The 11959-nt window shown below is 40.5% G+C and overlaps 1 protein-coding gene across 1 annotated transcript; it reads right to left on the minus strand.

The window, feature by feature from the left end:
* Positions 1-9234: 9234 nt before the first annotated feature.
* LOC120950869 (early growth response protein 1-A) lies at positions 9235-11274 on the minus strand. Its single transcript, XM_040369244.2, has 2 exons — positions 10050-11274; positions 9235-9955 (listed from the first exon to the last, which is right to left on the minus strand). The coding sequence occupies exons 1-2, from the start codon at positions 10657-10659 to the stop codon at positions 9678-9680; spliced, it is 888 nt and encodes a 295-aa protein (XP_040225178.2). The 5' UTR covers positions 10660-11274; the 3' UTR covers positions 9235-9677.
* Positions 11275-11959: the final 685 nt, after the last annotated feature.

Here is an 11959-nt window from a genome sequence, read left to right on the forward strand (position 1 = left end):
CATCGTTGTAAAATTAAAATTTTAAAACTCCTATCAATATTTTTTTCAATCAAAAATGTGCTGTAACTCCAACATCCCAACCGTCCTTGCCGCATATTTTGCAGAGGATGCTTATGTCTTTTTCTTTTCTATCAAATGTTGTATTACAGTGTAGAAATATATTGAAATTAACGCTGAAATCACCTCTTTTAAAATGATACCAACCACTACAAGAATAGAATTGACTGAAAGTTAACACACACATGCATACTTTTGCCATAGTTTTACTGCCGAATAGGGATGGGTGTTTTAAAGCGCACCAATGGCTCCGAAGTCGGCTCGGCACCCACGGATCCAGAGCCGGATCCACACCAACAGCTCCGGAGCCGGATCCGCACCAACAGCCCCGGAGCCGGCGACGAATCAATGGCTCCGGACCAACGGCTCTGGACTAACGTTTCAATAGGGACGGCTTTGTATGATAGCCTAAAAAATGAGTCTATCTTCTCGCAAGTGTAGAAGCTAACACCCGATGTGATTGTGTGATTGTTGATCAATGTTCAACACTTATCGATTTTTTTATAGATTCCTTTCAACATTATTTATTCAGCTAATTATGGATCTTTCCGATTAAAACTTTATTGACAATGATTTTTTTGGTACAATCTGTAAAACCGGCTCCGGAGCCGTGAGTGTGATGTCGTTGGTGCGGAGTCGGTTTCGGAGTAACTGGAGCGGAGTCAGCTTCGGAGCCGTGGGTGCGGAGCCGGCTCCGTTGGGTTGGAGTGGAGAAGGTTCCGAAGTTGTCTGGAGCCGGTCGGAGCCGGTTTTTAATAAAAAAATGATGAGCATATTTTATAGATCGTCAACATATATTTTTATACAACAAGCAAAACAATTGAAAAATGTATATAAAACATAACAAGTAAAACATAGAAAAAGACTAATCATCCACTTAAAACATGCGGCCTGGCCAGTTATGGTGGTGGAGTTAGAACATATTTTTGATTGAAAAAAATCTTGATAGGATTTTTAAAATTCTAATTTTCCTAAGATATGTTATAAAACATTATTATGAACCTATAAGATAGTTTTCATTCAAATCTAACAAGTTATTCAAAAGATATACGCTTTCAACCACGAAAAACATCATTGATCCATACAAAATGTATGGCCTACCTGGGTAGGCGGTTGCACGATTACATAAAGTTTTTTGGTTGTACACAAGACGGTTAAACGATTAAATGTTTTGTGACTTTGTTCCTACACACGTGTTATCTTAAGCATTGTTTGCAAGAACGACAAAGGATCATGCGCCCGCTACGCAATTGGTTAGAATAAAAAAAAAGGTTATTTAGTATTTTAAAGATTCTCACAATCTACAAATCTCTAATGTTATGTTTAACACAGTCAACTGGACACTGCTGGAACAGAGCAAAACGCGAATTGATTGTATCGCTGGATTAGTTATTAAGTTACGTATGGTTTGATTTACCTTCTTACGCCTTCCCAATTGAAATGAACGAAATAATTCGGCTTCTTATTGTGCAAAGCTAGAGCTAGAACGGGTGGAAATTGTTAAATATCATAGAATACAACGTTGTGTTGTTGAATAAAAGTAGACTATAGTATAGAATAAAAGGTTTTAGTTTTTTGTGTTACTTAAAAGGATACAGAACACTTTAATTTGTGTCAACTATTTATTGGAAATTCAAACAGAAATTATGTATGTAGAATGGTTATGACAGGAATATTATACGCTTACTCGTATATTACTTGTCAAAACACCCAATATGGTGCAATCGTTCCTCTTACGTATATGGAATAACGAGTAAAAGATGTTGGCTGTCATGTAAACTCAATTGTTTATCTGTTCTTTGTTGATCCAATGCTGTTTTGTAATTCATTATTCATCTTACTTTCGTTAAAACATTCATGGAGGATAAATAAGTATATATGATGATGAGATTTTCAAATATGGGACAGTGATGAGTACAGCAATGTGCGACATTACAAATGTCATGAAAAATCTTGTAGTGTAGGTTTATGTTTTTAGCCCGAATGAGATACATTTTGGACCTTTTCTGTACACTGATTCATGGTGTTATGCACCTATCGCGTGTATTCATTTTTTTACTTATGCGATCATTACACGATCGCGAGATCCATTTGGAGAATCATATAACCAGGCACAAAAAAGACAGAACTCACACGTTCAATCAATGTGGTCTAAAGTGTTAAAAGCCAAATTGAATAATCCTCTTCAATGCTATGTCTTTTTGTTGGCTTTCGCATTGTTTATGACTCTCCATGCATCATCGAAGTAATGCGAAGTACTTGAAACGCACCCCAAACGATACACTTGGCAGAAATAGAGTGCGGAAGAAGAAAAAAATGAATAAACGAACGGATAACACGATTAGAAAACCCAACAATCGTAATATATCATATCGTAACCATTCCTAGCCACAATTGAATATGCACATTACAACGAACCCTCCGGATAAACCTCCATAACCATTTGTTTGCCTTTCCACGCTTTTTTCCACGCATGACGCCGAAGTGTGTTGTAGCAGGGAGCGAATCACGCTTGCCCCTGCAGCAGCCCTGCAAAGGCGACGCTTCATCCCGGTGATTTAATTGTCCTGGTAGGGGTGTTTTCCCAAAAGATATTGGACGGGTCCCCTTGCCGTCGGTTTGTTGGTTCGAGCTCGCGTGGTGGTCTTGCCCTATTAGCTGTTCTCCCGCTTGCAAGCGCGTTCCACAACCACTGAGTGCAACTGCCATTTTCTCTCGTTGCGCGGGCTTTTGTTGGGGGGCAGGAGCGGATGGTGGCGGCGATGACAAACCGCGACCGTACATAACCTCAGTCCCCGCAACAAATACCTCCCGACCGATCGCCTATTTGCCTATTATTTATTCGATCAAATCAAAATCGACCCGGAGCCGCAACCCTCGACAGACTAAAGGAGAAAGAAATAAAAGAATAATGGTTGACCGATGGGAGGAAATGGTAGGACGGTTGCTATCTTTTTTTTGCAAGGGGAAACCCAAACAAGGCTGCCGTCCTTGCGCGATGCCGTTGGGGTAAATTGAAAAAATGGCGTGCGTGCGTGTGCCCGTTTCCCGCTTGTCTAGCAGTGAGCAAGATGGAAAGATCAACAATAGATGCTTGCGATGGGCTGCGAGGCGAAGGGTGGATGATGACAGCCGCACGATAGATTGCCCGGGATGTTGCGTGCAGAAAGACTCTGTGTGCTGAACAGCGTTTTCCACGTTCGAGGGGCATTTCTTACTCGAGATTTTCTTGCAGAATAAAAGGGGATTCGGCGAAAAGGACACGGCCTGCACCAGGTTCAATTGAACGCTATCCCTTTAGTGGTCTGCTCTTTTAACAAGCGACAGTTCCATTGACATTTTGTTTCCGTTAGTACCAGCGGTTCTATCGAAATGGCCCTCCAATGGCCCCTGCATACTAGTTGGGCGCGTTGGGTGCGTTACGTTTGCAGCGTGTCGCGTTGCGTTGGAAAAAGGGAGCGAATAAAGGGCAAGCAAGAAAAGTGTTTAACCATTGTTGAACACGGCAGTGTCGTGCTTGAATTTTTTTTTTTGCTAGAGAAAGAAAAGCTAAACTATGCAAAATATAATTGAATTTCAAACTGGGCAGGATTACGAAGAGCAATAATTGCATTTAGTCCAACCCAAGGCTCTGAGTTCTAAGCAGCAACCGAATTGATTTCTGTATTTTTTAGTATTACTTGCAAAATTTCACAATTTCACACAGAGACAGATAATATTTTTTTGTAATTGAGTTTGGTAGGGGTTTATGAGGTAATACGTACCACTTAAGAGAATTTTATTAATGTTCAATGAAGTTTGCTAGCGATTGTTGATTTTATCAACTACAGGAGGTGATCGCTTACTGGATGTGTTTTAACTGGAGTGCTTTTTAACTGGAGGTTCGCTAACTGGAGTGATTCTCAGTTAAAGAACACTTAAATGAAACATCCGGAATCTCTTGAAGAGAAAATTGTCGCAAATGTGCATTTTTCACACAAATTTAGGGTCTTTGGCCTACGTTTACTATTAATGTATGCCATCACACGAATTGCAATACTTTAAGGTTCTTCGATTCTTTAAGGTTCAATGTACAGTGGCGGCTAAATTTATGGGGTCCTCTGAAAGTGAGACAGTTTTCATTTCATAGCACGTAGCTTGCCAATTTTGGCCAATATGGTTGTAAAATCATTTGTTATCAGTTATCATTGGTCCATCGACTGTTTTGGATGGCCAGATGTGTATTACATAACCTAAGCCAAGCGCTCTATGGTCCGGATTAACCAATTTAAATATCCGAGTAATTATGACGATGGAATTATTGTTATTCATAATTTTAAAAATTAATCAATCTTTTACAAGTATCAGGATCAAATTTATAGAGAAAATTTGGTGGTTTTTCTACATAACACTTTAATTAACACAAGTAAAGTTTGAATACAGCCATGTGGAGAAGTCTTCAAAAGCATGCGTTTTGCGGGTGGTTGATAAAAAAAATGATTCATGTTTGATACATCGAGCTTAATAAATAAACTGAATATAAACTTAATATAAACGGAAAGACGAGAAACTTCGTTCGTAGCTGAACAATATTTTGATTGAAACAAGCGTAAAACTGCATTCTAGTAACCAACCTGATGTGGATTTTAGAGTTCTGATTTTAATTAACAACACTATGTATTCCGCGCATAAAAACATCGTTTTGGACCTTTTATCCCTTAATCTAAACGTGCCGGCACAAATAATTGTTTTGTTGAGTGAATATTTATATTTTCTGTCGGTTAGTTCACCACTAGAGGCAATCTTAGCAGCTTTGCTTCAAACCGACGCCAGTGTTATTTTTTCGATAATTCTTATTAATCGCGCCCATGTGCATTGAAATACATTAGAATCCATTGAAGAAATAGTTATCAACGTGAAAATCCAGTGCATTATCAAATAGTGCTCTGAATTTCATTAAAACCCTTGTTTAATTTCGTCCGGAATTCCAAGCAAGACTTTTTATCTTATTATTAATGCCGGATAGAAGTAAATTGTGATTAATTTCATTAAAATATGTTTTTAGTCGGTGAGAATAAAAACAAAGATTCAGCTATACTAATCAAACAAACATATTTGAAGATAGATGTGCCCAATGCCTAAATGGCCGTACAGGAAAGTTTTTCGATTCGCGCAGCAGTACTTCGGTTCAATGCAAGAGAAAAACCGCACTTAAACACACATTGTCAGTAAAACCGACGTCCTGTCGATCCAGGAGGACACTAACCTTCAAAATTTGGTGTCCGGACGTAAATATAAGTTAAAAACATACAAAGGTGTAGTGTGTGTGTGTGTGTGTGTTAATATGAAGATTATTAATGAAATTTTGAGGCTGTCCGGAAAATTAATCAAATCCGTCCGTAATTTGAAACATGAGCTGGAAACTGTCCAGAATATGAATCTGTATATCGTTGCAGTTTCATGAGTTTTTGTCATTTCCCAATAAAATTATTTGTATTTGTAAGAAGTTAGCACATGCCAAAAGTGTCCGTAATTCGAAGTAATATGGAATACGTAAATGTCTTTATTTTTTCAATAGACATTCTTGAATGCGAGTCGCTGAATTTCTCGCACTGTAATTCTTTTTAAAGCGGTGCAATTGTTGCTGGCCAATACTATCACAATTATGGTAGGACAACATAAAATCTAAAAGATAACAAAATTAGTACTATCTATATCTGTCTTCAGGTGTCGAAGAAAACAACGCAATTAGAACATTAAATGTATAATATATGCTGTGTAAAACCCATCATACTATGTGTAAAATTATAAAACATGCATTCATATTAGATTCTAACACGTAGCTTCTTCAACGCAACACCGATCGCCCAACATGTATCACCATATCTGCTTGAAATGCGATACAGATTCGTCCAATAAATCTCGTGGACACCTGATCCCCAGCATAGTGTCCTCATTACCAATGTTAAAGCTTTGAATCGAAACAGTCTGAAGCAAAAAATTATCTTTACAAAAAGAAAGGAAAGAAAAAAAGTAACTACCACCGATTGGTCGTGAAATTAGAACGATTTTGAAATTTTCCCAGACTTTCTACCAGAGAACGAACAATAACCGGGTTGATACACATCGTTCACATCAACACGAGTGAAACCGCAAACCGTCGATTGCCCAATTCTGTCAATTGGAATCAATTCTCCAAGAAAAAAAAAGAAGCATTCAATCCCGAAGAATTTCACGCGTAGGAAGGGTGTAGGATTACCTGTACCGAGGAGGTTGCCATTCCTGTAGTGTTTGATTTATACATATGTCTTTTCATTCATCGCAATCCCGGGGCTGTTGCTTCTTTCGTCTCGTAAGACACGGGACTGCTTCGAATGATAATCAGCTCGGGTGGCATAACCCACTGACCGACCGTTTCCGATCGAGCAATTTCGATTCGGGGTGAACCATGCTGCCCACCCGGCAGTCGAACCTGTGGGCAACTGAAGACGACAGGCTGTCTGGTCCGTTCTTGGCCTTTCCCCATTCATGCCTTTATAAGCCTTTGTGAATGTGTTGTCCTTTTTTTACCCTTATTCATTCATAACTTCGGACAACTGGCCACAACTGGGCCCCGTGGAAGAAGTTCTCCTTTAGGAGCTGCTTCGTTTTTTGTTGTTGCTGTGCTTCATTTCATTGCCACTCTCATGCCATCGTAGGATCTTGTTCGGCATTATTTCCTAAATTTGTCTACCTTTTTTTTGTTTAGTTAGGACAATGGCAAGAGACTCCCACACGAACGAACCCTGCAAATGTGCAAGCGAGCGCGTTGTCCAAGATTGTCCTTTGACTTTGTCAGACGCACTCATACTGTAAGTAGGTGCAGTGCATGGTTGATTAGAGCAACACGATACCTGACATCAGAGCGTAGGGTTTCCCATGTAATGGAATTAATGGCCATAAATAAAAACCAACATTTACGGGAGTCCACTAGCTAAGCCTGACGACTGAGAGATGCAGGAAAACGGAACACCAAGGAGAAAGATAGAGCAGAATTAACCAAGGAAAAGAGCGTTTGCTAGAAAAGGTGAGCCAAGGGCCCCAGTGGGAATGCTGACAGCGTTTCCCGCAAGCTAATATGTTTCATTTTGTCCCTTTTCTTCCCATTTGCTCTCACGAGCCTCACCCCCGGTTGACGCTATTTTCTCACTTCGCTGGATTTCTAGATAAAAGAAGCAAGAGCAACAAAAAAAACCGACTGGCGAATGGGATAATAGGATTCAGAATGGTAATAAAAAGGCGTGCAAGATCCGTTTCTTTTATGTCGCTTTCGGTTACGGTTCTCGATACTGACCTCCTCGATCACCGTCGCAGCTATGTGGGCTGTATGGTGCTGTACTCGACACTGACTTACGATTGATTGGCCTACTATGGTGTTTCCTCCCAGCAGTTCATAAGAACTCGAAGCATTTTCTGAGCGAGGAAAACAATAGCACATCTCGACAGGTCCCATGGTAGGAGCGACGGAACGATTGTGAAGAGATGATCATTTTACGACATCGACGGCGGCGACAGGTAGCTGCAGATTCTGGTGTACTGAGCTGCTCAACAGTACTCAGCCATGGGAATCGCAAAAATAGAAACATTAATTTCAAAGAATGGTCTGTGCACAATGTAACCTTTTTGTGGTGTTCCGACTTTCTTAAATTTGGCGAGAAATAGAGACCTGACTACGGTGATAGAGCGTTACTGCCAATTGCGCAGTGCCCTCCCGTAGAGCCTGGTGGGATGCAAAAGCCTGCTGAGAACTGAGGCTTCCGTTTTGAAGTTTAAACAAGTCATCAACATTTGATGCGCTAATTTTACGCTCAGGTTCATAACATACATACCTATTTCATGTTGCGGTTTGCAATCGTAAGAACTTTGTTAGGATTTGGATATAGAGAGACTCAAAGTTTCATTTCAGGTTTCATTTGGGAGACAGTTAAAATAATATATGCAACGTACTGATTGTACTGTACTACTAAGTACTTTGGCTCGTGTTGTAATTTACGCGATCAAACTAACCTAGTACAGGGATTTTCCTATGTATCGGTTTAGGACAACGATGAAACTCTCTTCTAAGGCGACTCATCGTAATGATCCTCGTGGCCTTTTAATCCTAAACATCTCTTCATGAATACTAAACTACTTAACAAGCTTGTATACACGCAGTATAAATTCCGTAGATGCACCTATCGCTATACTACCTCCATCTACTCGTAAAGAATACTCAAGGCACTACTAAACTTCTCGTGCAGCAGCCAATACCAATGACTCGGTATGAGATCTGACTTCTGTAGATTATGATGTCATTTAAATGTCCCATAGAATGACGATGGTTAAAAAAGGCGATATAGTCTACAACTACTGTTGCGATAAATCATTGACGCTTGCAGCTAAAGAACTAAAGAACGTGCGTTTCGGAACAAAGCCAATAGGTTCATTCCATCTCCAAATGCAACGATCAGAACAAGGTTCGAACGGGAAATGGTAAGTCCATTCGTAAAGAGCTGGTTCGTAAAGAAATACCCGATAAAGACCCTCTTCTATTAGAAAATAAGTGTTTAGATCTAAGATGCCCAAAATTAAAGTAACGAATGTGTCCAACTCCTTGCCCGAACTGGTTGGCCTACAAGTCAGAGGGTTCAACACTCCTGAAAGAGGTGCTATCTGCCTTCTTCGTTTGATGTGTTGATTAGTATTTTTTGGGTCACGAGAGTGTCTTGTCAAATGATATTACAAAGCGTATTTAGATCGCATTCAACACTCTTTGTAATGATATTAAAATTATATTTATAAATTGCGGACTATGATGTGATGTGTAATGCTGATGATGTGTAATGACTAAACTACGTGACTGGCTATATAAGTTTCATAAATTTAACGATTTATCCTAAAATAATTGAAATTCTATGAGTATGCTTTCAACTTCAATGCCAATTTTTCAAAACGCATTTAATGGTCGGAGCTTGTCTGTAAACCACAAATTCAGGTTGGAAAATGCTGTGGGTAAAATGCGGTTTGGGAGTTGAATCTAACATCATTTGGCTACAACTGTCGTCAACATATAATGTCTACTATGGTAAATAAGTCAGCTTATAATTGTAACAAGAAGCTGATTAAAACTTTCTTTCAAAAGAACTTTCTCAATAGTCTATAAAAAAGAATTATGAAACATAAAAATCCAAATCGTTGTATCGTTGTATGAATATTTGTGATTTGTGGATTTGTATTTGTGTTGTATAGTACTGGAATATATGTTTCGCAGACTATGCTGTTAAAAAAAAAGAACAAAACTGTTTCAGTGTTATTTGTTTTATATTTGTATTTTTTAAAATAATTCTTCATATCCTTATAACTATTCTGGCATAACTATACATTCTTAAGAATCTTTAACACTTTTAGAACACCCTTTCCCATGATACTCCCCGAAAATATTTGTCCATGCTTAATACTAGCAGTCCTTTTAAACTCTCAAACTATAGTATAAGCGAGTGCTTCCAAACAATAGTTCCGAACGTCAGTTGCAATGACTTTATCACGATCGATAGTATATGCTATCAACACGATCACTGGGTTTTATATTCAAAAATGGCAGTGGTGTGTGTAGAGAACAATCTCTAGTACCCAAAGACATGTGTCGCGTACATTGGCATTAGCATAGCCGCAGCAGCGGCCGCGGCAGCCGACGCAGGCATTAACCCGTACGTGTACCGTTCCTGAGGCAAGTGAGTTTTACTATGCTTCTTGAGATGATCCCGGCGGCCAAACTTTTTCCCACATGTCTGACATCCGTAGGGTCGGATACCGGTATGAATACGTTTATGGCGCGTTAGTTCCTCATTCCGGGTGAAGGTTTTACTGCAACTGGGCTCATCACACTTGAACGGTCGCTCTCCTAGTAGAGGTAAAGTAACGTAATGCAGATGTTAGTTTGAATGTAGGAAACCAATGATGCTTTGATAATTGTGCACTTTGTACAAAATACCTACCAGTATGAATTCGAATATGTCCCTTGAGCTGGCCATTGTTGGAAAATGCTACATCACAGTGCGGACATTTAAACTTCTTTGGCCGCTGTTTGCGACTGGCCAGCAGTTTTGCCTTAGCATCCTCACTCAGAACACGCATATACTCTTGCTCCATTTGGTCGTACGTAAATCCGAGTGGATCGATCATTGGCGGTAAACCAGCGGCTCCGAAAGCTCCCATTGGCCCCGAAACTCGCGGTGCCTCCGCGTGTATTTGCGTCGGGAGTGGATGTTCGGCAAGCTGGAGCTGCTGCTGCTGATAACAGTAGTGGTAGTACGCGGCCACATCCGCTGAAGGATAATGCAACATGGAGGGATCCGACGGGATTGCAACATTTGTTCCGAGATTAGCACTTAATTTCACGGGACTGTGATTGTAGTCCATTGGTTCCGATTTAATCGTCTGTTCACTTTCACTGTCACTGTAACAGTCCGACTCTTCATCACTAACACGGCTTGGGCTTGGCTCGCTGCGCGTTCCCGAAGGCACTTCCAACTTTGCCTCCTTACCGTCCCATGGACGGAACAGCCGTGAGTACGTCTGAGGTGGCGTTAGTGCTTTGGCCGACATGTTGTTCACTTTTGCGATACTTCGATCCAGCGAATACGGTCTACAAATACTTTAGCGCACGAGCTACACGAGATGTTTACACTTGGCAAGCCGGCACCAAAATGAGATGAGCAAGCGGGGGAACTGACAAATTTAAACGAAAATGCGTTCCCAAAATCCTGGCGCGAGGATTCGAGCGAGAAGGACCGATTGTACTCGAAGAAGGGATCGATGTCCCTTTTCGGACAAAGATTCACTTAAACCGAGGGGTTTCCCTTCCTTCACTTTCGTTTGGTATTCCAACATAGGAAAAAAACACACACACACACACACACACACACACACACACGCATAAATATTACAAAACCAACAGACAGACTGTCTGCACTGAATCGATGGACGAGGGCATCGAGTGTAGCAAAGGACCTAGGTGCTTCAGAATGCCTTCTGGCCCAAACAGAGGGGTGCGTAAAGAGGCCTTTTCGTTTTCTAGTACCCAGAGACAAACCCTAAAAGGGCCATCACATATTTCAACGCGTCATAGTTTCATACCCTCCGCCCAGTTTTTGTGTTGTTCGGAAACGGTTCTATTTCGATCTTTCCCCTGTTGCTATTTCCAAATACTGCTATCCTTTTCCGCCCCTTACTTGCACGGAATTTGCAAAGCGTGTCCTGGATGCAGCCACTGCAATCTCAAGAGCTACACCAGATTACAGTTTTCTGCCATTGCTGGATATGTATCAATTAAATGTCGGTGGCGAAGAAGATTAAATGCTCATATTTTAGCAAATCGTATACATACATTCTATATTCCATTCAGCGTTCTCTCGCTCTACGCCTTGGCCCAAAGGCGTAATGCATTACGTCAAGGGGATTGAGCAGGGACTAGAACTACAGCTTAGAATGTAGAGCTACGGTCCACACCACATTGCCAAAAGACATAATGCTACGCTCCCTAATGTAGTACAAGTTTTCTTCAAAAATGGATGATCGATCAACCTTCTAGCTGTCAAAAACGGCTTTGCGAAAGGTTACGCTATTTCCACCGCAACATCTTCAAAGTGACAGCCACACTGGCAGTTTGCGCTAATTGTGACGGATTGAAGAAGGTTTTCTTTGCAAGTTGTCTTTGCTCGTGGAAATAGCTGGAGAGCCTTTTTTTTTGCTCGTTCCTACTGTGTCATCTGCCTTTTTCCCCATTCGCAATAACGCACGATCATTTGAGTGCACGAGTACGAATCTTATTCGAAATTTATTAGTGGTTTTTATTGCACCTTCTTTTACGAATAGCCAAAAGATGCCTTTGTTCAATATTTTATGT

The sequence above is a fragment of the Anopheles coluzzii genome, chromosome 2 (assembly GCF_943734685.1).
Source record: "Anopheles coluzzii chromosome 2, AcolN3, whole genome shotgun sequence".
Lineage (NCBI taxonomy): Eukaryota > Metazoa > Arthropoda > Insecta > Diptera > Culicidae > Anopheles > Anopheles coluzzii.

Excerpts from the sequence above, each read along its gene's own strand:
- LOC120950869 (XM_040369244.2), bottom strand. The coding sequence starts at position 10,659 with ATGTCGGCCAAAGCACTAACGCCACCTCAGACGTACTCACGGCTGTTC. Across the intron at positions 9,956-10,049 it reads ACATATTCGAATTCATACTG|GAGAGCGACCGTTCAAGTGT; the intron begins GTAGGTATTTTG and ends TACCTCTACTAG.